The 27,768-nt window shown below is 39.4% G+C and overlaps 2 protein-coding genes across 2 annotated transcripts; one reads left to right on the top strand and one right to left on the bottom strand.

Annotated features, from left to right (window-relative positions):
• The first annotated feature begins 1,914 nt into the window (after window positions 1-1,914).
• Window positions 1,915-9,698, top strand: LOC308390663 (UDP-glucuronosyltransferase 2B31-like). The gene is made up of 2 exons (XM_080872894.1): window positions 1,915-2,050; window positions 5,797-9,698. The coding sequence occupies exon 2, from the start codon at window positions 5,806-5,808 to the stop codon at window positions 7,405-7,407; it is 1,602 nt and encodes a 533-aa protein (XP_080729020.1). The 5' UTR covers window positions 1,915-2,050; window positions 5,797-5,805; the 3' UTR covers window positions 7,408-9,698.
• Window positions 9,699-20,543: 10,845 nt separating this feature from the next.
• Window positions 20,544-27,480, bottom strand: LOC308391002 (uncharacterized protein). Its single transcript, XM_080873415.1, has 5 exons — window positions 27,353-27,480; window positions 27,055-27,129; window positions 25,556-25,660; window positions 25,250-25,403; window positions 20,544-21,131 (listed from the first exon to the last, which is right to left on the bottom strand). The coding sequence occupies exons 1-5, from the start codon at window positions 27,387-27,389 to the stop codon at window positions 20,897-20,899; spliced, it is 606 nt and encodes a 201-aa protein (XP_080729541.1). The 5' UTR covers window positions 27,390-27,480; the 3' UTR covers window positions 20,544-20,896.
• Between the last annotated feature and the right edge of the window lie 288 nt (window positions 27,481-27,768).

Below are 27,768 nucleotides of genomic sequence, written 5' to 3'. Positions count from 1 at the left end.
AATCATCTCCAGCTGCAACACTGACATGATATACACACCAATAAATCAATAATTATCATCAGCACAAGGAGTTTTTTTACTTAAAGAACATTTACTGTGGGTATGTAATAAACATTTTGCTAAAGCTAAATTTTGTGTCATAATTTCTGCATTTCGGCTGAGCATTGTGCTCATGGCTACCCATCTGAAATATCCTGGAAACGTCCTCGGTTTCTAAGACCACATTCGGTCATTTTTCACACACAGACTCTAAAAGTATGAATGTTACCAGCTCCATGGTCACAGCTCATAAGAGGAAACCCTTTCATTGTTTGAATGAACTTTTACTGCCTTGATTCATTTCAACCTTATTCCACAGTTCCCTCAAATCTACAGAGTTTTACAGCTGATTATTTCGCTGATATCAACACCATTTTACAAACAAGATCAACATTTAGCCCCTAAAAAACCTGGTACCTTGTATTGATTAGAGAAAAAGAAACCAAACTCTAAATTATTTTGCTGTTTTATTTCATTTGTTTCATATGAAACTCTGGTGGTCTGAATCTGTGCTTTGAATACTGAAGTTGGTATAAGGGAAAAACCCTAAACGGTGGTGTTGACTGCTCAACACTTGTGGGTTTTGATTTGAAATTAAAATGAACACTAGATATATCTTTTAGATATATTTTAATCAATGGGCAATAGTGGTTTACAGGAGTGGGTGAGTGGGAGGATTATAAGGTTCAAAAATGAATAAGAAAGTGTTTACATGTTTACATGTGCAACTTCTGCAGTTCCTCTGCTGTCTCCAAACGCGAGCCAGTCCTCACAGACTTTACAGCAGAAGGAAAGATGTTTACAGCTTGATACATGAAACCTTTTTTTGTTTTCTGGGGGTAAGGTCTACCTTTATAACAACTGCATCATGGGAGACGTTTTCTATAACTTGTATTTTTACATTTTTTTAAGACTCAAAGTTTGGAGAGTGGCTGGCTTTTGACACGTGTACCAACACATGTATCCACTACATGATTATTTCTGACTCCAAGAAACTAAAATGCAAGAGCAACACCGAATAGCAGTCAAAATTCAACGTGAATCTTTCAGCCCCTGCTGCTAGTATCAAGAAAGCTCATGTCTCCCATTTCATGCACACAAATAAATCACATTTATGCTCATATTTTATGGCATAGGTATCGTCTTTGGTTTGATCCATTAGCCATGGCTGTGTGTAAGTAATTATGAGAATTAAGTAGGTAAAGTCAGTAGCGGCTGCGCACCCTGCAGGTGCAGTCTAATCACTATGAATTTCCATTCGAGGGGTAATTATTTGACCTCTAGTAATTTTCCACACTTTTTTCGAGAGCTAAAAAGCTTCACATGTTCCCAGATATTAAAGGATATATATTTATGCTACTTTTATAGATTAAACAGGCATTCATTCTGATGAGTCTGATTCTGTCTTTACCTTGTATATCAGCAGCACTGTGGTGTTGGGATTAACACTGATTACTATACAAATGCAATCATATTAAAAACTGTATAAATGTTGCACCTCTTTAAAATGTTATTTTTTGTATTGTTCCACTAAGGTCACAGGAAGCTGTGAGGGCTGCTGTGTGCATTGCTCCAGTGTCAACCTATTGGTTCTCTCAAGGTTATTTCCTGAGAATGCCGAGAGCTTTTGCAAACTCCCAGAATTTGCAATTCCAGGTTTTTTCTTTTGTCATTGGAATGTTCTTACTTTCTAGGAACAGGGATATCTCACTGGTTGAGCTCATACAGATCAAGACCACACTGGCTTTATTCTGTTTAAGAAGATATTGTGTTACTCCACAGTTTTTGTGTGTGTGCCACAGAGTATGTGCTCTGTAGGAAGACTACTTCCCTTTCCTCTCCCAACCCTAAACTGCGCACATGCATATGAAACCCACGGGTTACACACTCCTCCCACCTTATGCAACACAGTAATTAGGATTTGGGTTCTTTTCTCCTGCACTCTGAAGCTGAGCTCCTTTCTCTCAGAGAGGATCCAAAGTACTTTTGTCCACATTCTCAGGCATTTAAGGTAGGTTACAACACTTTCTATCCTTCACAGTAACAGTTAAACTATTATAAATGCTTACTCAGCACTTCAAAAATAAACTCAGAAGACTTAGTTGTTTTTTCTTCAGCAGCTGGCATTCAGAAAAGAAACTGAATACAAGGGCATGTTTCTTCCTCTTTGGTGTTTTTAGCTTGTTAGAAAATCCCTGCTAAATGTAGATGACGAAATTAGAGACTGCAGGCATTACTCAGGACATACATACACCCCCTGAACTTTGATTTGTTGCAACATTTCATGTTACACAGTGAGGTTAGCCTGTGTGTGATCTCGTTATGGCAAAGTGATCCTTGAGGGAGCTCCTATAGCAGAAACTACTCCAAAAAGCTCTGAGTTTGTTGCAAGTATTATGTGTGCCTGGACAGATTCAGTCAAAGTAACAAAGTCCAAACTAAACAATATGCAGTGATGCATCTTTCTAGGTATGATGTCATGATCCAATCCAGTCAGAGTTCAAAGAGGTGTGGGTGTTACTTAACCTCTGTTAAATGTAGCAATAAATAGAGCACAGGTTGGGCATTTAGTGGTTTTTAGTATGGTTTAATTTACAAATGATAGCTGCAGAAAACAACAGGAAATGTGGCTTAAAGAAGAATTAAAATGCTATATTACACAGAACTGTATATTTAGAGTTAATGCACACAGTGTGCATTTATGAGCAGAATGTGACAAACCATTATTTTAATAACCAGAGAAGATCTTGTGGGGGCATCTGCCTCCACAATGATGTCAGCCACATACCTCTAAGATTCTGCGACTTTATGTTACACGATTGTTGCAGACACAAAGTCACTGCACAGAAAGAGAAACAGACATATATTAATCAACTGCTCGAGTTTTAAAGTGATTCAACACATACGCAGAGTAAAAAGCTCCACTGATCTCTGACATCTGGCAAAAATTCTTCTCTTGTTGTTGTTGGTCGCTCAGACAGTGATGTTATTAAACTGTTCCAAGTCATTTTAAATGCAGTGTTTTGAATACACGCAGTGTGAGCTCACCAGTGGTACACTATAGGTGCTTTGTACATTGAATACAACCTTTGAAGTATAGTATGGTCATTTAATAACAAATAGACCACCATTATGATGACAGGGACCTCCAGGCGCAAAACCAGTAATCATCAGTTGTCCATGGATGTTGTTTTTGGACTAAATAATGTTATGATTTGGCCCTGTTTGGCCAAAGTCAAGCTTTTTGGAGCTGTCTGAAGTACATGCTACCGGAAAAAAAACACAAAAACAAAACAAATAAAACTTTAGACAGCTTTGGCAGACAGCTCACAACCTCAGAAAGTCGGCTGAAATGTTCAAGGTGAAATGAGATCTTTTCAAGTTGTGGAAAAGACATTTAGAAAAGAAGACACGTTTACATAGAAACCAATTGATTATTGATTGGGTTATCTCTGAAGAGACGTATTTCACTTTACAAATATCGTTTCCATTTAGTTTTTTAAATGAGTTGTTGCTGGATGTGACTGTGTCATTGCATTATTACACTATCAATGTTCTGTAAGGAGTGACACACTATATATCCTACATTAAGTGTTGTGGAAGATTTTCCACTGATACTGTGCAGATCTTCCAGATGACTCAAAATGTGCATAAAACACCAACTGTAGTGGAAAGTCACTGTGTGCACTAGTTAGATGCATTATACTCTTATAGCTTTGCCAACATTTTATTTTGGCCCAGGGCAAAAACAGCCATGGACTGATTGACACACACCAAGAAAGTGGCATATTTAGACACAATGGCTCTTCTCTGTCTTGCTTATACAGAGCCTTCGGTCCTTTTTTGTGTTTCTTGAGTAATAGTTTATTGTGTTTGTCTTTGCCAAGACACAAGTACAGTATTGGGTCTCTAATAGACACTTGGAAACACCTCCCCCTGTATTTAACTGCTGGATTTCCTCACTGAGAGGCCACCAGCAGTTCAGGTCAACAACAGCACATCAAGCAGGGATGTCTGCTGAGTCGTCTTCTCTTCACTCTGCTGACCCACAACCATACCCCACACTACAGCAATAACCTCTTTATTAGATTTGCAGGTTTATTTATGGTTTATTTATATTTATTTTTGGCGTTCAGTCAAATTAACAAAGTCCAAACTAAACAATATGCAGTGATGCAACTTTATAGGGATATTGTCAAAGTTTGGCACACATACATACATTATTGTGCACATCCTGAAATTGTACATATATTTATTCTCATAATTCTCACATTCCTGCTCTTATAATTGGCTTGTTTCTTACATTTCTTTGTTTTGCACACCACTGTTGCTTGTGAAGCTTGCAGAAAAGAATCTCACTCACATGTGCTGTACCAGTGATGTGACGTGACAATAAAAGTGATTTGATTTGATTTGATGATACAACTATGGTGGGTTTCAACAGCAAAAATGATGAGACATACTACAGAAGTGAGGTATCTCAATTAGTATGTGGTGCAGTGAAAACAATCTAGACAAGTGACAGCCCTAGTACCCATCATGTGCACCTTCTACTGAGGCATGATTGAGAGCATCTTCACCAGCTGCATCTCTGTGTGGTTTGAAGACTCAACCACCTTGAGCCACAGAATATAGTAAATGGAGCAGGGAAGCTATCTGGGGCCTCAATCTTCTCCCTCCCTCTACAAAACTGTTAGTATTGCGGGTGATCCCACAAACCCCTCACACAGCTTTTTTAGTCTCGTGACCCCAGAGAAAAGTTCTGGGTGGTTCCACCAGGTTTCATCAGCCAGGCTGTCGTGATAGTGAACTTGCTCCCTCACCTCTTTACCCACTCAGAGTTATCTGCTCTCAAAAAGATGCTCCATGTCTTAGCCTTTACTTTACATGAAGGACTTTCATTCTGATGTTTCCTCACTTGCAATAATTGATGGAGGCTTTTAATAAATCATTGATACTTTATATTTTTACATAAAGAAATGCAATAGCGTATATACCTTTAAGAATTCTTGTAAGCCTCAAATGTATTTGTGCATAGAAAGCAATAATAGAATCTAGGCTTTAATGTATCTTGTGTAATTCATTTTAATATGCTGAGACCTAATATGTAATTTCGAATCTGTATCTGTATGCACACTGTGGATCAGGAGGATATGACATTTGATTTCTGTGTATGTCCTGAACATAGAGCAGAACTCACAATTAAGTTGACTTTGACTTGAAGTATTTAACCTTCATACATGGATGCATTCATTCATATCAGGTCATGACACAGTGCATGCCTATGTCTTACCATTATATGGTAATACATATCTTACCATTATATTCAAAACTTTTGCAACAGTATTAGATGCTGAGAGACAATTGTTCGCCCAAGACCTACAAAATCCATGTAAAGACATGGTATTGTCTGCCAGGACATTGTGATTAGAGTCCTGTGGGGTTTTTTTTGTTTTGAACTAGTATTTGTTTTTCTTCTCTTTTTATTTTTTACCTTTATTTTTGCACACCTGCCAGGTTTAGGCAATTTTAACTACCTGCTTAGAAATAAGAAAGCTATCTAAGTAGCACCATTCAAAAAGACAACCCTTTCAACTCAATCAATAATTCTGTAATCTGGTGGGTCCTGCAACTTAAATAAGTTTGCCAGTTGGAAGAAATTCAAGATGTCATTTATGCATCACTTGTACAATCATACTTGCAACATTGACTGTGAACTTAACAGTTAAATTATAATTGTTCTATGGTTTTCCTCAGACTTGATCCATGGGGAGCATTCCAGGAGTTTCTCTATTTCTTCTGGGGGTGACTTTGTCACTACTTCCAAGTCCTGTCCAAGGTGGAAAGATTCTGGTGTTCCCCGTTGATGGCAGCCATTGGGTGAACATGAACCTGCTGATCCAGAGCCTCCACGCCAAAGGCCATGAAGTCACTGTGGTCCGCACAGCCACTAGCTGGTATGTCAAAGAAGAGGCACCACATTACAGCTCCATCACTGTCACCTTACCAGAGGCTGTCTGCATAGAGGAGCAGGACTTCTATGTAGCTTTCCTGGTCAAGATACTGGAAATCAAAAAACAAGGGGCATCTTTGATGGCCTTCATAAAGTTCTACTGGGAAATGATAGGTTCATTATCAAAAATCCACCAACAAGCTAGTCTGTTAGGTGTAGAAATATTTGAGAACAAGACTCTAATGTCGAAGATACGTGACTCTAATTTTGACCTGGTTCTTATGGACCCTGGACTTCCTGTTGGAGTTATAGTGGCCCACAAACTAAAGCTTCCAGTTGTTTTTAACGTCAGATGGATCACCAGTGGGGAAGGTCATTTTGTGGTTGCTCCATCACCAACGTCATATGTCCCAACTTCTGGAAATGCCATATCTGACAAGATGACCTTTTTTGAAAGAGTCAAAAACACATTCCACTACTTCCTCAACACCTGCATTGACAAGTTTATAGTGTGTCCTCCCTATGATAGAATGATAGAAAAGTACTTAGGCCCAGATGTGAACTTCTATCAGCTTCTTCAAGGAGTAGACCTGTGGCTCATGAGAGTGGACTTTGTCTTCGAATTCCCCAGGCCTACCATGCCGAACATTGTCTACATTGGAGGATTTCAGTGTAAGCCTGCTGAGGCCTTACCTTCAGAGTTGGAGGAGTTTGTTGAAAGTTCAGGAGAACACGGCTTCATCCTGATGTCTCTGGGGACGCTGGTGAATGGTTTGCCAATAGAAATAACTTCAGAAATCGCAGCTGCCTTTGCTCAGCTTCCTCAAAAGGTCGTATGGAGGCATGCTGGTGAATGCCCCAACAATGTGGGGAACAATACCCTTCTGGTGAAATGGATGCCCCAAAACGACTTGCTGGGTCACCCAAAGATAAAAGCCTTTGTGGCTCATGGTGGCACCAATGGGATCTATGAGTCCATGTACCATGGTGTGCCAATTATTGGCATTCCCCTGCTGTTTGACCAGTTTGAAAACATTTTGCGAATGGAAGTTCGAGGAGCTGCTAAAATGGTGGATGTAACAAAAGTCACCCAGCAGAATTTCCTCAAAGTCCTACAAGAAGTTCTTAACAATCCCTCCTACAGAAACAACATGAAGCATCTGTCTGCTCTCCACCGAGACAGACCAATGCATCCTCTGGATGCTGCAGTTTACTGGATTGAGTTTGTTATGAGGCACAAAGGAGCTGCACATTTACGCACCGAGTCTTATAAGATGCCCTGGTATGTGTATCATTCTGTGGATGTTATAAGCTTTTTGTTGGTCATCTTGTTTATGCTGACAGCCTGTGTAGTGGCAGTCATACGATTCACGTGGCTTCGAATGTGCAGGAGGAGGAAACCAAAGCAAGAGTGACTCCTCGAATGAAGATGGATCCAATTAAAATGTTATATTGATATTCTAGTCAAAGGAGCTTGCAAAGAAAAGTGTCTGGACTTCTTTACGTTACCTTCTTTACGTTTTCAAGTAACTTAAAGAAGTCCAGACGCTTTTCTTTGCAAGCTTCTTTGACTACGATGACCTGGATGACTGAGAACCTTCACAGACATATTGATATTCTAGATTTTTCTTGTCTTTACCCAATCATATGAAAAGACCAAATCTTACTTGAGATTTCTCCTGGGTTAGTCGTTCTTTACTGCTGCTCAGCCTAAAAGGAACAAATAATGAACAAAGCCAGCCCGGACATTCTGTTGCAGTTATATCTCTTGGCTTTCCTGGGAACACCTTGATGTTTTCCTGGACAAACTGGAGGAGGTAGCTAGGAAGATGGAGGTCTGGGCTTCTCTGCTTAGGCTTCTGCCCCCGCGACCTGGGCCCAGCTGTTATAAAATGGATGGATAGAAAGTAAAAAGTAAATATGGAACACAATAAAAAAAACATCCTTACACTAACTTATCCTCCAAAGATCGTGCATCCTAATATAGGGACAGAGTATTTTTCTTTTTGGCCTGTTCCATAAACTACAAAGGTTTTAGGACTGTCTATTTGATTCAAATCACTCTGGTGCTGTCACTGTCACTTAATGCTAATACAAAGTAAGTGATGCAATATTAAACTTCCAATGGTGAGCAATATCTGACTATGAAAAGAAATTTTTCATAGTCAGATTTTCTTCATATTTTGCTAGGGACATATCAAAAGCTTAGTGAAATGTGCAAACAATAATGAAAATACAGAATATACAGCCTGCCTTAGCAGCTCCAAACCGGGCCCATGACTTATGTCTGTGAAAGTTCTCAGTCATCCAGGCCCATGACTGTACCTCCACAATGTTTTACAGTTGGCTGTAGACACTGTTCTACCTTGTTCCACATCCTCTTCTTTACTTACTGCAGAACCAAAAGTTGCCACTGATTTTCTGTCTAATTTTTATGTAATTTGGGACACCTTAGCTTTCATTTCCTGTTTCCCGTCCTTGTAAATGGCTTCTTAACAGCCACCCTTCAACTTGGGACCATTTCTGATGATAGATTTTAGGTCTGATACTTCATTGTTTGTCTTCGCTTGTCCAGTTTCTTCAAATTTTTTAAGAACACACTGCACAACATGACAAGATACGTCAGGTTTTCAGCTAATAACTCTTTGGGTAACCCTTTGTCCGTGCGAAAATACTAAACTGGACTGAAAATGAGTGAAAAAGCCGCTGAAGAAAAACACAAAAGCCTGGAGAACTATCAGTCAACACCACTTTAAATTGCAAAAAAGCCTTGCTCCTTGGAATCAAAATATAAAGAAATGAAGGGTGGCTCAAGAGTTTTGGACAGTACTGTGGCAGCCAAACACGAGAGAAAATAATCTGTTAAATGTGAAGATTTGACTTTTATGGATCTGACTGACTTTTAATGTTCTGTTCAATAAGAGTCAAAACGACCAGCTAAGCTCATCACTAAAGGTTTTATAGTAGCCAATCTCTGTTTCCCCACAGAACTCACATTTAAGGCATTTCTGAATGGTCACACATCTGTGTTCAGTCTGTGTTTATAACCGCACAAACAGCAAATGCACCTCATGCTCATGTTTCAGTAATTTTACAATACAGTAGTGTCCAGCTGTTTTAGTAAGTCAATGGGTCTTGTCTAAAATAACTATCTGAAACAAAACACAAGCCTTGCTGCGAGCAGTTGCATAAAGGAACTATATTCTTTCTACTGTTTACATCCACTAACCAATAGAAGTGTGGAGCCAGCTAACATTACAGAGGAAGTACAAGCTTAACTACCCAGAACCATCCTTTGTTCTTGAATAATCACAAGGTTTGTGGATTATTTTTAGTAAATGGGTTATAATTCACTGCTGTTTTTCAAATGTATTTTCAGCCATGTTAGCCTCAGACTGAAGGTAGATGGATAAAAGGAGACGGATATGTACATTTGATTATCATATTTACATTTACATTCAATAAATAAATTCACATTTAATAAATGCTGGAAAGCTGAATGCTCGGTTACTGTTAATGTGGAATTTTGACATAGAATCAGTGAATGTGTAATTTGTAAGCCATGAGTGTGTTTTTAGCACTGTTACTGTGAACTGATGTGTAGTTCTGATGTTTAACAAGCTATGGAAAAACTGAATAATTTACCTTATTTTAATGTTCTTTCAATATTTATGTGATGCAAATGTATGTTGTTTAATAACACTTGAAGACAAAATACTTGATTAAAATTTAAAAAATGAAACTTTTTGTCAGAAGCTTTATTTGTTCTGGAAAGTCCGGCATGAGATAAATAAGGATTCTTTTAAAGTGATAATCATGAAAGGCCACTCTAGCAGAATCTAAGAATAAAAAAATAGAGCTGGAAATGTGTTTCTTTACTATTTATCAATGTAAAAGTTACTTATGATCTGCTTTGCTGAACTCGCAGAGTCTGCAGGAGGCTGAACCTGCAGACAGGCCGTCCTAATATCAGAGACGAGCTGCAGCAGCCATACACAAACAGAAAAGTGCGATAAGCTCAGTTTGAGTCATGTGGACCACAGTGGGGGGCTTTGTTTTTCTGAGCTGAGGGTTCATTAGAAAGAAGAATGCACTACTTGTTTTTCGTCATCAGCCCACACACTCTCGCTCAGACGCACATTTTGCGTGTCTAGACTTGAAATATAGGCAGAACCCAAGAGAAAAAAATAATTTAAAGACTTCCTAACCCACAGAGACAGTGAGTGTGGTTTTCCTGTTATGTATCATAAAACAGTTTCTTTAGCATGACTTTACACGGTATACACACACAGGCAGTTTCAGGGTAAAACAGGTACATTTGGACACTGCATGTATATGATGTGACTTTGGGGTTCCTTAATGCAACGTTAGAGGGAATACTGCCCTTTACCTTCACCTAATTTATCTGTCTCTGATATAATAAAATAAATATTTTAATTATTAGATGTTTATTTAGAATTAATTAGAAACAAAAGATAAAAAGCCTGACTATGATGGCGTTCGTTATCATTTGTTATTGATGGAAATCTTACAGAGTCATAACTTCACCTATAAGAGCGATATTAACATACTGCAACGTATCGTTCACTCAAACATACTTTAAGTTTTAAATCCAATTTTTTTCCTAATGTGAATGAAATAAATTACATTTTTTGTAAGAAGTAGTCAAAGAGAATTGGCTAAATAATATTTTTCTTAATGTATAAAAATAACAAACCAAAACAACATTAGTACATTTTAAAATATGGGTCACTGGAGTAGATAAATGAAACAGAACAGATACTCAAATTCATTTTCTGGGTAAAAAAAGAATCAAAACTTTTACTGAATTTTAACCAGAAGGTGGCAGTGCACCCTTCTGCATAGCAATTTAACTGACACACACACACACACACACACACACACACACACACACACACACACACACACACACACACACAGGTGGGAGCTAAAGGAATAATTTATTTTAAAGATATTTAGATTTATGATACCCCTATTGTTTACTTTTGATAAGGGAGATATTAAAAATGTTCTTATTTCATAAATTATATTTCTCAATCATTTTTAGCTCAACCCGATCAGCTCAGGCATCAAATCTCTCTCTCAAGGCTTCTGCAGAAACCTTAAATATCTGTTAGCCAAAACAACACAGTATAGTGGCTCAGAAAAATGGAAAGTGTTAGCAAAACAAAGCTTAAAATGTTTTTAAAAAGAACAAAAAACCCATATCTATATTTCAAACAACTTTCCTTTTCACACCAATTTGCCAATTTTCCAGTGCTCTTTTACGTTTGGCTCTCCTCCCCATCAGTGAGGCTCGCCAGAACTTCGAAAAGCTGAGTGGACTGACTGGTGCCTCTTAGCTCACATAAATAAAAAAGTCCCACATGCAGGATGGGTGTCAGAATAATTTAACAAAAGATGAACTTCAGTGGCTACAGAAAGTCAAAGACTCATAGATAAATCTAAAGCACAGCAAGAGAAACAGGAGATTGAAGAGGCGATGTAAACAGCCAAGATAAACTGAAGACATGACTATACACTCATGTGCCACTTCATTAGGTACACCTTGCGAGGACTGAACCCTGTCTTTGCCTTTAAATCTTTGTAGCATTGATTCAACTACATGTTGGAAACATCCCTCAAAGATTTTGGACCATATTGTCATGATAGCAACCAGTGTTGGTCAAGTTACTTGAAAAAAAGTAATCAGTAACTAATTACTGATTACTTCCCCAAAAAAGTAATCCCGTTACTTTACTGATTACTTATTTTCAAAAGTAATTAATTACTTAGTTACTTAGTTACTCTTTAAAAACATGATTTACAACCTGAATAGGTGATAAAGCGATAGATCTTTCAGGTCAATTCTACTTTTTCTGCATAATCCATCATACAAAATGTAATCAAATGGAAAAGTCTCCTTTTAAAACTTGTTTTATTAGTTTTTCTTTTAACTTTATGCATCAAGCAAAAATGTAATTATATGCAACATTCTCTGACTGGAAGAAATTTGTTTAATATTTAAACCTATTTTCTGCACATTCCAGCTCATAAAATAAAATATTTTTTGTGTTTACACTCAGTCTTTCAAATAGATGCAAGTAAAACACAGCAGAAAATAAATAAAGTCAAAGACTCAGCGGTCCTGTTGCTCTATTTTCACCTGTAAAGCAGGAGTGGGGTAGGCGGAGGTTTACCCTGGTGCAGGTGTGCCGCGGTCAGTGGAAGAATCCGCGAGTTTCTCTGTGAGTTTCCCATTACGTCGTAGCTACTCGGTGCTTGTTGGAAGTTTAGGGGTTTTTTTTCGCTGTAAAAAGAAGTTTTCTTCCCACGCACAACGGACACTAATGTTTTTGTCACTTTTTATGGAATCAAGCTCAAAGTAAGGTCAGTACTTCCACGCTTTAAACGCTGCACGCTCACACTCTCTCCCCACTCGATATATGATCCACTGTTGATCTGCACACAGCTGTTGCCACAAACGTCGCACTCGCTTACGTCACTGTCATGAGACATTCTCGCAAAAAATCACGGTTTTAGTAACGCAGTAACGCAGCGTTCCTACGGGAAAGTAACGGTAATCTAATTACCGTTTTTGCAACAGTAATCCCTTACTTTACTCGTTACTTGAAAAAAGTAATCGGATTACAGTAACGCGTTACTGCCCATCTCTGATAGCAACACACAGCTGCAGTTGTTGGTTGCACATCCATGATGGGAATTTTCTGTTCCATCACATCCAAAATGTGCTCTGTTGGATTGGTCAGTGTGGAGGCCAAAATTAAGATAATTTGAACATCACCGTGATGGATTCCACCATCAGAGGATGGTACACTCTGGCCATAAAGGAATGGACATGATCAGCTACAATACTTTAGTGTTAAATAAGGCTCAGATGTATGCCAAGAAGATATCCCCCACACCATTAAACAGTAGCTTTTGATCCATGCATTTATGTTGTTTATGCCAAATTCTGACCTATCATCCAAACGTTGGAGCACAATTCAAGAGTCACCAGAGCAAGCAACAATTATTCAGTCTTCTATTATCTGTTATTATTATTAGTGGTGCAACGGGTCAAAGAACTCACGGTTTGGATTGGATCACGATTTTAAGTCATGGATCGGATCGATTTTTGGATCAGCAAAAAAAGAAAAAAGACAAGAAAAATGTAACTCGCCATTTATTTATTTACATATTTTTTGCCCATTAAAAAACATTCAACGTAAGACTCATATAAAAACTCATATAAAACAAATTAATGTGCAATATAGGGCAGTACAGAGCTTTGTATGTACCACTCTGCTGTGATATAATGCACGGTCACGGTCACGGTCACGTAGCTTTATGTTGCCCTGGAGATCCACCCATCTGTAGTTAGGGAAACAGAAGAATCCTGGGACAGTTCAGCCATAACTTTAGACTTTTCCTGCTCATACATGCTTTTTACTGAAGTGGACGCGCAACAGGATATCACAGCGTGGCTCAACCATGTTCATCATATGTTTAAACCACTTGTTTTGCACAACGGAATACGTCCTCATGTCTGCAGCTATAGACCCCAATAGCTTTTGTAATAGCTTTAGCCCGGTCGGATTGGGCAGCAAAGGGCTGCTTAAATGCCGCAAACTCTGCTCCTCGACTTGGACCGCTTTTTTTTCTTTTTCGAATCTTTGGATCACGTGCGTGCCAAACCGTGGAGTGGGAGCGGTTCGGATCACGGATCAACTGTGATCCGTTGCACCACTAATCATCATCATCATCATCATTATTATTATTACTATTATTATTGTGAACCTGCGCTAATTGTACCTCCTGTGTCCTGTTTTTAGCTGCAGGAGTGGCACCCAGGTTTCATGTGTTTGATGTTTGATGTGTTAATAATCTCTGGCTCTCTTCCACAGCATGTCTTTGTCCTGTTGTCATCCACTCATGCCCAACTAATCCTGGCAGATGGCCGCCCCTTCCTGCCCTGATTCTGCTGGAGGTATCTTCCTGTTAAAAGGGAGTTGCCAAAGGAAGTGCTCCTAGGGGGTCATATCGTTGTTGGGGTTTTCTCTGTTTTCTTTGCATTATTGTAGGGTCTTTACCTCAACAATATAAACCCCCTTGAGACAATTGTTGTTGTAGTTTGGCATTATATAAATAAAACTGAACTGGTTCCAGAGATACTTTGAGATGAGTGGTTATTTAAGTTTACTTTAAACCTTACGTTAGGCTCAAAGCAGTCTGGCCATTCTCCTCTGACCTCTGAGATCCACTTCCCCCAGAGAATTGCTGCTCACTGGATATTTTCTCTTTTTCAGACTAGTCCCTGTAAACTCTGTAAAAATTAGTAGGTCAGCAGTTTTTGAAGTCACTTAAATCATCTTCCTTCCCCACCCCAATGATCAGTTTGAACATCAGCAGGTTGCCTTGAGCATGACTACATGCCTAAAAGCATTGAGTTGCTGCAATGTTATTGACTGATTAGATACTTGTGCTGACACATAGCTGAACCTAAGAAAGTAGCAGGAGAGCAAGTGAAAACTAGGAGGCAACAACAGAAAGTGACGCTCAAATGAAAATTAAACCTCAAAGCAAAACAGGAAATAACAAACAAAAAACAGAGGCAAGAAGAACAAGTGGTAGTGTACAGAAGAAACACAGTGTGGAACTGAGAGAGGAGCCTAAAACACAAGAAGCATAGTAAGAAAATCCAAATAGAAACCAAAGCTAAAAAAAAAAAGCTTAAAAACAGCAAGACAGTAAAGAAACCTCATTTAGTGCTGTGTAATTAACACATTGCAAACCCATATCTATTGGACCACAGAAAGCTGATAATGGCCCCGGGGCCTTATGTTTGACACCTCTGACACTGAGCTGAACTTTCTTTTGTGGGGCACAATGGTATCACTGAACTTCCCCAGAAACTTTCATTAGGATTCTTTGGGGTGAACAGAAAGGGAGGGCCGACTTGATGTGTGGTTTTGGGTGCTGTAGGTGTGCAGAAGGAAACTGTGGTTTTCCTCTGAGATGACCTGGAAATTCATTAAAAGCTGTTAAAGAGAGGTTGTTCCTGTGTGTTTACGATTCCTATCATCATCTGCTGGAGCCAACAGATCATAGCTTTTGAGTATGAGGTTAAGGATTTTGAGTGGTTGATGGAGCTCATTAGTCCTTTTCAAGTCAGTGAATTTTCGCCTGACTGTTGATTTCTTAGTCAGATTAAGTTGCCATAAGGTCACATAACTATAAATCAGATTTTAACAATGCATTGCTTAATATTTTTCAGGACAAAAACAAAGAAAAAGTTTCAGTATTTGCTTTCTTCATGCTTGCAGGTCTCAGATAACTATGTGAACTTTGTGGTCAGAAGTATGTGGACAACTCCTGATTTTAGTGTGTGGTTTTGGGTGGTGCAGTAAATGGTTTCATTCTCAGTGTTAAAATGAATAAACATTTTAGTCAGGGTTAAAGGTTGTTCACACTACTGTGTACTCATAGGTTAGGGACTTGCAAAGCATGGCCTGCTTTATCATAGATCATAATAAAGTGAAGTGATTAAAACACATGTAGCTGCTATTAGCCTCTATTACCGTCTGTTAGCCTCTATTAGCTGCTGTTAGCTACTGTTAGCACATCTAACATTGTTGAAGTTGGACACTTATCAAATAAGCTCTCATATGATGTGATGTTTTCAGAAGGAAAAAGTGTTTTTTAGAACAGTCAAGTCCAACATTAGCTGGCATAATGTTCGCTTATAACTAGAGATGGACCGATCCGATATTACGTATCGGTATCGGTCCGATACTGACCTAAATTACTGGATCGGATATCGGAGAAAAATAAAAAATGTAATCCGATCCATTAAATATCACGAAAGCACCTCACAAAACTTGCAACACGCCGTAACTCACCTCAGAACGTTAGCACGTCGGAGCAGTATGCATCACGTGATAGAGCGGCTGTGGCATGCGGGACCTGTCGGTGGTCTGGATAGCATGTGGAGCTTCGCTAGCAACCCGGCATTTCATCTCCGACAAAGTTATCCCCGAGAGAAGTAAAGCAAGTGTGTAAGTCCATCTCTGAATGTTTGTAAAGCATTCCTGCGTTAAGCTTAACAAGCGATATATGGAGCGACTGCCTCTTCTTGCTGCTACTTCAATCATGAAACTGCTTAATGATCAGCTGATCGGCTTTTCTGTCGCGAGTCCATCTCTCTGGTTTGTTTTTGGCCCACTTTGCACCAGAAAGAGGAAACCAGCGGCTAAACAACAGCAGCACGTTTAAGCTTGATCAGCTATTGTTAGAATGTATTTAATATTACTTTCTACTCCAGGATCTTTTTCTACGTAGCTGACGCTGGTAACTGTGCAGGGGCGGATCTAGCAAAGTTTAGCCAGGGGGGCCGATAGGGCATTAACAGGGAAAAGGGGGCACAAAGACATACTTTTCTTTCTTATTCTCATTTAAAATGTCTAGCTTTTAATAAATAATTATCCGAATCTTACACCGAAAGTTTTAATTTGATGTAAAATGAATAGAAGTCAATTACTGTATATAGTGACTATTAAGTCTAATATACCCTAGTAAGCTATAGTACTTTTTCCTTTGGGAAGGTACCATCTGTGCAGTCTGCAATTTTGTTGAAGAAAGATGTTGAATCTATTTAATATTTCTTGAAAAATAATTGATTTCTGTGCATTTTTTTTTCACACTGCATCAAATTAAGGTTGATTACGTCGATTAAGCATCATGAGGTGGAGCGTGAGGGGTGGTTCCCTATTTTTTATTTATTTATTTTTGTTGTTGCTGGGAGTTGGAACCCTATTAGTTAGGTTGCTTAATATTTACGCTAAGTACTCTTTAAAATACCAGAATAGGGAGGATGGTGTAGGTCTAAGTTTATTAGATTGATCAGTATTGCTGAACTATGAAATATTTTTTTTTTGCATATAGGTATAACAGAATAGCTTTAGTGTAGTTGTTGTTTTAAACTTGAGTATGAACTTATACAAAATGCAGCAAGATATTTTTAAAAAAACAGTTTTATTGATTAAAACACACTATATCGGATTCATATCGGTATCGGCAGATATCCAAATTTATGATATCGGTATCGGTATTGGACATAAAAAAGTGGTATCGTGCCATCTCTACTTATAACTAGCTGTTGTCTTCATTTAGATAGCTCATTGTTAGCTCTCCGGAGACGTGAGGGTGATATGTTTCATCTGCTATAAGTATGCATGACAATAAACATGTTTATGCATGCTTTCACGTGTTAGAGCCCTGAAATCAGTTCAGGAGATGATGATAATGCACAAAGGAGTTAGGAGGAGAAAGACATAGTAGACAAGAAATTATGAAAACATCCATCCATCCATCCATCCATCCATCTTCATCCGCTTTATCCGAGGCCGGGTCGCGGGGGCAGCAGCCTAAGCAGAGAAGCCCAGACCTCCCTCTCCCCAGCCACCTCCTCCAGCTTATCCGGGGGAATACCAAGGCGTTCTCAGGCCAGCCGAGATATATAATCTCTCCAGCATGTCCTGGGTCTGCCCCGGGGCCTCCTCCCAGTGGGACATGCCTGGAACACCAACCCCAGGAGGCGCCCAGGAGACATCCTTGTCAGATGCCCGAACCACCTCAGCTGGCTCCTTTCGATGTGGAGCAGCAGCGGCTCTACTCTGAGCCCCTCCCGGATGGCCGAACTTCTCACCCTATCTCTAAGGGAGAGGCCAGCCACCCTTCGGAGGAAGCTCAGTTCCGCCGCTTGTATTCGCAATCTCGTTCTTTCGGTCACTACCCACAGCTCGTAGCCATAGGTGAGGGTAGGGACGTTGATCGACCGGTAAATTGAGAGCTTTGCTTTTACACTCAGCTCCCTCTTCACTATGACGGACCGGTGCAGCGTCCGCATCACTGCAGCCGCCGCACCAATCCGTGTGTCGATCTCCGGCTCCCTTCTCCCATCACTCGCAAACAAGACCCCGAGATACTTGAACTCCTCCACTTGTGGCAGGAAATCATCCCCGACCTGGAGTGGGCACTCCACCCTTTTCCGGCTGAGAACCATGGCCTCAGATTTGGAGGTGCTGATCCTCATTCCCGCTATTAAATGCACATATACAGTTGTAAAAAGTTATTTAGGATGTTTCAATTAAAAGTAACTTATCAAATGTGTAACATATGCGACCGGTCTCTTTCGTCAAGCAGACTGAGATCCCTCAGTTCAGCTCCAACATGAAACAAAGGCCTAAAATCCAGCTTGTGTGTGGGTGATGGAGCACAGAGCAACAAAATGTAATATATGTAATTTTTTTGGTTCCAGATTTTGTTTGATGTCGATTTATGTAAAAAAGGTTTTTTGAAGTCAATAAATGTCACAGTTTGGTTCTTGAATTTTATCTCCACTTCAGATCTCTTTGTTTAAACTTTGAAGCTGACTTTTACTTCCTCTTTTATTTTGGAATTCAGATCCTTGTGTGGTTTTCTGTGTGTTCACTTCCCTCTTCTCTTATTTACCTGCTACTTATAGTGTCTGAGTTAATCTATTCCTTTTTATGTGTCCCTCTGTCTTTATAAAGTAGACCGTGTCTTCGTTTTTTTTCCGGCTCTCAATGTTTCTGGATTGATCTAATATTCCTGTTTGAGATTGGGGGGGGGGGGTTCTGCCACACCTTTATGAACAATGAACATATCCTTTATGTTCTTCAAAGTTAGCAGTTTTAGCAGTGCCATATTGACTTGGTCCATAGTCCCATCAGTATTTGAGCCCCCTCCAGAAGTTGTTGCAAGACAAAGACATCAGTATTTCATAGTAGCAGAAGAATGTAATTGAATGTACAAAGTGTCCACTCATTAAGAAGGGCATCTAAACAGCTGCTTTAACCTTTTATAATGTTCTAGAAACAGTAAATACAAAGTCATCAGGCTACAAATGTAAGGACAGGTGGTGCAACGGTTCCCTGGCAGACCACTGGTTAATTTTCGGCTGCTGAACTTTCTTTTGTTGGGCACAATGGTATCACTGAACTCACCATAAACTTTCGTTGGGATTTTCTTAGGTGAACAGAAAAGGGAGGGTTGGCTTGGTGTGTGGTTTTGGGTGCTGTAGGTGTGCAGAAAGAAACTGTGGTTTTCCTCTGAGATGACCTGGATTAAATTTAAAAAATGTGCTAAAGAAAGGTTGTTCTTGTGTCTTTATGATTCCTAGGGCACGTAAACCACATCTTTAACCTTTTATAGGGTTCTATAAACAAGAAATACTAAATGCCCCAGCAACTCATCCTAGGTGTTATGAACCGAGTGGGTCTGGGTTTTTGTTTTCTTCTTCCCTTTTCCCTTCTCTCTCTCTTCTTCTCTGTCTCTCTCTGGGTCAGCCCTTCCTCACCCATTGATATATTGAATCATCAGGCTACAAGTAAGACTCTTAAGCCTCTTTTCCATTAGTACCTACTTGGACTCATCACGGTTTGCCATGGTTTTCAGGGTTTTCCATTAGGTCATAGTACCTGGTACCAGGTACGTTTTAGTACCTGTTTGTCCCGGGTGCCAAGCAGGTACTAAAACATACCTGCTTGGTACCTACTAAGTAGTAAAATGTGAAGTTGTCACACGGCATGCCACCGATTTGCTGGTCGAGTCAGTTGACGAGTCATGAAAGTGTCTCATTCACAAAAATTAAAACCACCATTTTTGAAACAAAAACAATGGGGCAAATGGTTGCAAAACCCCACTGTGGTCCCCGAGACTGACGAAAAGCCACAGACCAAGCAGCAGGTATATTCTTGCCTCACTGTCCACCATTGTTGTAGCACTCGTGTTGCATATTAATCAATCACACCCAGACCCGTAGCTATGATGGCAAACACGCACACTGGGTTTTAATGGAAAACCAGTCGATCTGAGTTGAGTCGTGTTGATCCACGGCAAGTCGATCCGAGTAGGTTCAAAAGGAAAAGGGGCTTTAGGTCGCCCCAGTTAGCAACCTGTCTGAAGACTTCACAATCAAAGATCACACATAGATTTACCTGCAGTTTGGGAACAACTCCACTCCACATCACCACCTGAACTTCCTAAACATCTGTGATCCACACTCAGCCTGCCTGCTCCCAGTTTCTTAAAAACACTTTGCCACAATAAAGATCAATACAGTTCAACTTAAAACACGTTGTTGAGTCTGGTTTGTGGGTCCTTCCAGTTCCTGAGGAGGCCTCGATGAATCACCACCTTGTGATGGTGCAGGGGGGTGACATATGTTGACCAGCGCAATTTGGTGGAACGATATGGTCAGGTGCTTTGAGGAGTGGTTAGTGGCGGAAGTTGGAAGCCTTAGTGGTTTTAAAAAGTGTCCATAAATAAACTTTTTGGTCTGTGATAAATGACAAAAATTCTTGCAGAACTACACGAGTATCATGTAAATACTTTTTTGTTTGTTATTATTATTCTTAGGGTGACATTTTGGGGGAAAAAATCTGTCTTTCTTCCAGTTACACTGAAAAAAACACAGACTCATATGTTATATATAGACACAAAAAAGATGTTATTTTAGGTAGTATAGTTTATTTGCATATACATTTTCCCTCTATATAGATTACACAGTCAAACTATGCAATTAAATATGTTGCATATTTGTCAGTTAGACAAAAATGAAACAAAATAGCAAACTCAGTGCTGTATCATTGTTTTTTAAACATCATGTTCATAACATCTCAGCCAAATTGTCTTTCAAGCGCTTATGCATAGCTGCTGATGTCTACCACGCAAAGTGAAAGTGTTACAATACTCGTAAAAACACAAGATGATTTAACAAAGCACATTTTTAACCACATTTAAATGTATGACTTAAATCTTGTTAAAAAAAATACACACATCAGCCTCTGGAGTAAATTCTTGTGTACAACAAGTGCACGTCTAACTCCGAGCAACCATATAAACCATGATGGGGATGAAGCTCACAGAAAGGAGAGTGAGGCCAATCACCACCTTCTGAGGGGCATCTTCAGTCATCGGATCATTCTCATTGGTGCAGTTCTGGAAAAATTTCAAATGGATGTCGATAAAGAAGTCTTGAATATCAGGGTTTGGGAAGAAACAGCTGGTAATATTAGCCAGAAATTCCACGCAGTGTGTTAGGTCACTGTAAGCTCTGCAATAGATGGAGAAAAGTTAATGATGGGGGTGAAACAACTCCTCTGATAATGAAGAATATTTGCTCAAATGTGTTAATGTACTTGTATTTGTTTTTTCATCAGTTAAAGTATGAAACTTGCAATGTTTGAAAGTGTCTTATTGAGCCTGCAGTCACAATTTGACTTGAATGCAGCAAAAGTACGTAAAAAAGTAGAAACCTCAACAGAGTCAGATATAAAAACAAAAACAAAACAGCACATAAAATATGGGTGTAGCCACTCTTACATCTCACATACGTCCTTAGTTTCCTTCTGTCCCTTGTTGCGATCTCCCTCTATGCTGTGTTTGTCTAGTTCTGGTTCCCTAAAGTTTTAAATTTTTCTGTTGATTTAGTTCCTTTAAAGCTGACGATTTTCTTTCATCATCCAAAAACCTCCCATAACATTTAATTTCTTAGTTTTTATCACAAACATACACCAATAACTTTTAATTTGATATGCTTTTGTGTGGGGTGGCGGCATATTTCATAAGAAATTATAAAAACATAGATTTTAAGATTATGAGATGAAACTGTTGTGCTGGACCCCCAGGCACTGAAACTGAGCAGCAAATCAACCTTGAGAAAAACTGTTGTGGTTAAACTGCTTCCTGTTTGAAATTAAACAGAGGAGAGAGTGGGCTGAAGGAAGAGACCACTGCTCATATTAACCCTTCGGCAGGAGAGGCACTCGTTCTCTTTAAGCCTGTTTGGATGTTGAATATTTCCCTTTGTGACTTGTTATCGACCTAATGGGCTTTTTGACTTCTTTCCTACTTACTTTGTAATTTAGATGATATGATCACTGTTTTACAGTAAAGAACCAAAGCAAACACTACTATATTTGAGTATTTCCACATATATTTAAAAACTGTAGTAGCCAGTGACTTTTAAGATCAAAATTTACACCCAGATGACGCTCACAAAAGTCACATGTCAGGAGTTGTTAAGCACTTCATTGAACAGTCATTCTCTAAAACACATGCTTTCATTTGAGTAAACCTTCAGATGATCTGAAAATTCCAAGGTTGGATATTCAAAGCCAAAAAACTTTTTGCAGTGACTCCCAAGCTAGGCGAGTGGCTCCAGCAGATCCCGGGAACAACATCGGAGATCTCTGTCTAGAAGAGCGCAGTCCTAGGAACAGCTATGATACTGCACAGGACCCTCAAGCTCCCAGGCCTCTGGTAGAGGACTCGAGCTTGAAGGATTGACCACCCACAGGGGCAAGTGGGGATTTATATATATATATATATATATATATATATATATATATATATATATATATATATATATATATATATATATATATATTTAAATACATATATGAATTTTTAACTTCTTAAAAAACTACTACTGCTACTAGCATGCATGTTTCATTTTGTTCTATTTAACAAATGAAACAGCGCCCCTCTGGTTAGAGGTCAAAAGGGGTACTGCAGACATTCATCCGGTATGTCGAGTCAACTGAAAATGACATCAGTTGATCAAAGTTTATCACAAAAATATTGTTTAATTATTCATTTGGTGTCATGTATTATTGTAGGGTCTACCTTAGAATATGAAGCACCAATTGTTGTTGTGATTTGGCGCTGTATAAATAAAGTTGAAAGGAAAAATTTTTGCCACTGGAAACTGAACGAAAGAACAAGCTGCAGAGTAAAGTGAGAGATGAAGAAAATAAGCGAGAGGTTAGCTTGCAGGAACTATGGACCACTTCAGAAGAAATGGGGCTTGAGGTAAACACTCTCTGCATGCTTTCCTTCCTGCACGTGGACAGTTATGGCCTGCTGAGGCCAACTGTTGATGTCACTGACAGGAGTACTTTGATACTAAGGTACATTTGGCATGTAAACTGTTAACACTGACTTTGCACTCTGACAATTATTTTTAATTTTTCATTAGTTCATGATTGTTGAATTACATGTACAATGTCACTCAGCAGTCCATCTGCATCTTAAGGATAAAGGACACTCTTTCGAGGATGCCAATGTTCACATTTTGGACAGAGAGGACAGATGGTTTGAAAGAGGAGTGAAAGAAGCCCTCTATGTCCACTGTGAGCGACCATCTTTGAACAGAGGCGGGGGTTTACGACACCAACTCTCTGCCATCTATAATCCAGTTTTGAGGTCCCTTCCCAGACGCCTTAACGCCCACTCACATCCTGGGCCATCTGACCTCAGGAATTCGCATGATAAGGTGGGGCCAGGTTTCACAATGAACACACCCGAAACTCTGGCTGATTGGGACCCACGCCCAGTTTCCCACCTTGGCTCAGGCGATTAAAGGATCATCAGGGGGTCCTTTTGTCCCTCTGTGGGGGGTCTCTCCCACTAGGTTTATATCTGGGACTCTCCACCATTTGACCTTAGAACTGAAGAAGCTTCTCGCATGAGAGGTGAAACGTCTTCAAGCAACTTAAAGAAGTCCAGACGCTTTTCTTTGCAAGCTCCTTTGACTACGATGACCTGGATGACTGAGAACCTTCACAGACATACATGTACAATGTACATGTAAAAACACCTCTGTCCTCACCTAGTCTTCAGGCTTGTTCTAATTGGAAGGTTGGCGCTTTGATCCCTCTCTGTTCCAGTCTGCATGCCAAATACCCTTGGGAACGATACTAACCAAGTTGCTCTCTGATGCATCCATCTGAGTATATATGTGTGTGTGAATGTTAGGCTACGTCTAATCCAGATAAATTTGAAAAATGTGTTTTCGTCTAAAAACGCTCAGCATCCACACCATAGTTTTTCCCTCGTTTCCGAAGAGTTCAGTTGAAACGACTGAAAAAAGACGATTTGACCTGCATCATTTCCGTCTGCCGTTTATTTACTTTACGGCTCTTTGAAACGTCGCGGCAAAATGTCGAGAAAAAGCGCAAAATTTTTTAAAAGGACTGACAACGCTGCAAGTAACACAAGAGTACAAAGTACCGAAACCAAGTCAGAATTAAAGAATTTGAAGAAAAGCTATCTGGAGCATGTACAGACTGATATTAATCTTTAATAGGGCTGTCAAAACTGAGAGCAAACAAAACAGCTGCTGTCCACCATCTTAGTTGAATTGGTCACGTGACTGCATCACATGACTAAAATGCTTCATCGTTTTCAAAAGGCTCCATTTTCGTCCCCACTGCGACTCGAAAACTGTCTTTTTAAATTTACCCACTTTGGAGAACATTTTAAATCTCAGTTTTCCTTGACCAAAAACGCCATCGCAGTGTGGACGGAAGGTCAAAACGGAGAGAAAAAGATGCGTTTTCAAACAAAAACTATTTAGTGTGGATATGGCCTTAGACAGAAAGAGCATAGAAAAAGGTGCTTGGATAAAAGAGGCAAGTTTTGTGCTCAGAGTAGCAAAGCGCTTTAAAACAACCCGTCCATTACCATTTCCTTTTAAAGCTCTGTATGTAAGTATGGACATTTTTTTTTAATTAAAATTGACTGGGTATTGATGTGTTTTCTTATTCCCATAATTACATTCCATAAATATTAAAGGGGGCCCTATAGAGCCCATCTGTGGCAGCATCCCACTGCAGTTCCTCGAGTGGCCACATGGGGCTGGCACCAAAAGTGAGTCAATCCCCAGAAACACTCACGTTCAAATATGTGAAATTTCCATCCAGTTTATGTTTTTGGTGCCTTTTGAAGAATTTTTAATCGAATTGACTCTTTAAAATTGAATATGTGAGGCTGTCCAAAACATTTATAACTTTTGTGAGTGAAATTCTAGTATTTTATTAGCCTGTTATTCAACACTCTATAGACCAGAATTATGGAATATTTTACAGTTTCAGGAGCAAAACTTCACCAGTTTCATGTCTATGACATAGATTTTAGTGAAACAGCACTACTACCCTGAATCTTTGTGCTTTTTGAAGATTTTCTGAAGAATAAAGATTAAAAGGTCACGTCATGTTTCTTTAATACTGAAAATTAATGCAAAGAAGTCCAGAAAAGATGATTACATATTTCTCAGCAATAATTCTAATCATGCTGTTTTGTCCTTCAGAATATTGAGTTTTTAAATGCATAACGAGTATTATTCAGTGTGTTAAACATGGAGGTTTGTGGATATATTTATTCAGTTACCCGATGAAACGTTCCTGGACACACCAGTTATCTCTGCCGATATTCCACATGTCCTGGTGAAAATTTTCACCACAGTAGGTGGAACTGAAGAATTGCAGTGACTTCCAATCACAGTTTTCCCCAGTAATTTTATTTTCCTCATCCTGGAAACTCTCTGCAAAGTAATCAAAGATTTTTCTGACACATATGAACTAAAAGGAGGACACACGTAGAAAACAGAAGCTGACTCTCCGACAAATTTTTCATGTTTAATCTGCACTATATGCAAAGCACGTAAATAAGACGCGCTGATAATCATTAACTTACCTTCACCTTCTGCGATAACAGAACCTTGGTTACTTTGCAGTTTTTCCTCGACCGCCTTCTTCTCTTCGTAAAATGTGGATGTCACATTCTTTGGTTTCAGTGTACCTGCAGGCAAAACATTTTGTTTCACTCTAGGTATTATTGCACCTTGAATTCATAATGGTTGTTTATCCAAAGTGGAAAACGTTTTGCATTTAAATTTGATTTATGCATCAATAAGTCCTGTTTAGAAACAGATATGTAATTGGTGGACTTACAACAATACAAAATTCCTTTAAATCTGCATTCTTCCTTATGTTCAGAAGGGGGTAATTCCCTCTGCTGCAAAACAACTAGATGTTTCCAAGTCTATGAAAAAATAGTTCCCAACTGCCTTGATCTGTGTCTCAAGCAGACAATTTCCTGGCTTCCTGGCTGACTTAATCACTTATTTATTCTGTCCATTATGAAGACAGTTGCATGTCATTTATCAAAATCACCGTATCAAAGCAGTCCTGTCAGTAACTGAAGAAGTCACTTGGATGAGTGGCGAAATGTTTCTCCCACTGAAAAGGCTGGAACAAAACGCTCTGCAATTATTTAGACAATCCAAGGTACAGTGCACCAAACCTCTATCGCCCCCTCCTGCATCGTGGGCCCATGCCTCTCTGTTAGGCTGGGTTGGCTTTGTCTCATGGTCTAAGGCCACCAAGTGTTTGGTTTGAGCCCATAAACCTGGCCCAGGGCTGGAGCTTTGTAACCCTGTTCTGAGCAGGATGAACTGGTTTTTTGAATTGCTCTTTGGCTAGCTAGTATAACACACTTTTTGTGATCACTCAAGCATCCAAATCTGTCCAACACAGGATCCAGTCATTACATGTGCTGTGTTGGACAGGTTTCTTTTAATCCTAGTGGCATTTAAATGATTATGAATATATTCTGCAGTTTTGCAATTAGATGTGTTAATCACAGCCCATGTCTTATACAGTATGTTGGTCTGTTACACAGAAAGAAATCAGTAAATATCTGTATTAAATATCCTGGATGTGACCTGTGACATCTTGGACAAGAGCATTAAATGCATAAATGTATGAATGAAAACATTTGTGTGCATTTAGTTTGTATAGATGCCATCTTTTCAGATACACTACTGGAGATCAGTCACTTTCTGCAGTCAGGTGCGCTCTGTCCTCAAAACACATCATCAGTGTTTACAAACATCAAAAAGGGTGTAAAAATATTGATAAGGTAATGAATTTGCCAGACAGCACGTTTTCTTACTTGTTTAATTATGTTGCTGCATTTTATGAGCAATCTGTTTATAAAACACCTCAAAGGTTACAGTCTACTGTCATCAGATTTATGTTACAATTTATAGGCAACAGTTGCATTTTTCTAATGGAAAAACAAGAGTAAACCATTCACCAGACCAAAATGGAGCCTTTGATGGTCTATTTCTGGCCTCCACTTCCGTGTTTGACACTGTTGTACAAAGTATTTTAAGTAAGAAATGAACTTACTGTTGAATGTTTGGTTCCTCACAACTTCATCGAGCTGTCCCGCTGTGCTGTTGGCTGATTGTGATGTCACAGTACCTGCAAACAACAAATTCAAAGATGTTCCTTACGATCAGCTATGCCAGTCGGGCCACTTTTAAAAGGAATGCTCTCACTCTGACTTTCATTTGCCTCTGCTGTTTCCTTCATTACGCCCCCACACAGGGGGAAAACAATTCATGGAAATGTTAAAGCAAATCCAAAAAGCAGGAAATGTCCACAAAATCTAAAGAAAAACTCTCAAGTGAAGGCAAACACATACCGAGGACAAAAGCAGGCAAGAGCAGGTAGAGGATCATTGTGGACAGCAGTCGAGGCAGGTCTGTGACCCAACGTGTCTTTAGAGGCTATAATTTCCCTCCTGGAGCTCAGAGGAAGAAGGAAACCCAGCCCTCCTTATCTCAGCTTGCTGCAGATGCATCTGAGTGTATTTGTGCCAGGGTGTCATTGAGAGATCCTTGTTAAACATGCCTAGTGTTGGAAAACGAGCAGATGAAGATGCTGATCTGACAATGACTTAACATGATCAGATCAAAGACGAACCTACCAAAGTTAGAGAAAGAGCTTACCGAAGAAAATAAATCACAAGTTAGTTCAATTGTTACACAGTCAGAAAAAGCTTTGACTGCAACCATTTCAGCCTTGCGAGTGTCCGAGTAAAACCCCCGCATATATTTT

Source organism: Rhamphochromis sp. 'chilingali' (assembly GCF_963969265.1).
Source record: "Rhamphochromis sp. 'chilingali' genome assembly, chromosome: 22".
In the NCBI taxonomy this organism is placed as follows: domain Eukaryota; kingdom Metazoa; phylum Chordata; class Actinopteri; order Cichliformes; family Cichlidae; genus Rhamphochromis; species Rhamphochromis sp. 'chilingali'.
The sequence above is the reverse complement of the archived record's forward strand: the minus strand, read 5'-3'. Positions and strand labels throughout refer to the sequence as shown.

Coding starts and splice junctions, on each gene's coding strand:
- LOC308391002 (XM_080873415.1), bottom strand. CDS start 27,389: ATGATCCTCTACCTGCTCTTGCCTGCTTTTGTCCTCG. Junction 25,404..25,555: donor TGTTATCGCAGAAGGTGAAG/GTAAGTTAATGA, acceptor ATTACTTTGCAG/AGAGTTTCCAGGATGAGGAA. Junction 21,132..25,249: donor GTCCAGGAACGTTTCATCGG/GTAACTGAATAA, acceptor CATCTATTGCAG/AGCTTACAGTGACCTAACAC.
- LOC308390663 (XM_080872894.1), top strand. CDS start 5,806: ATGGGGAGCATTCCAGGAGTTTCTCTATTTCTTCTGGGGGTGACTTTG.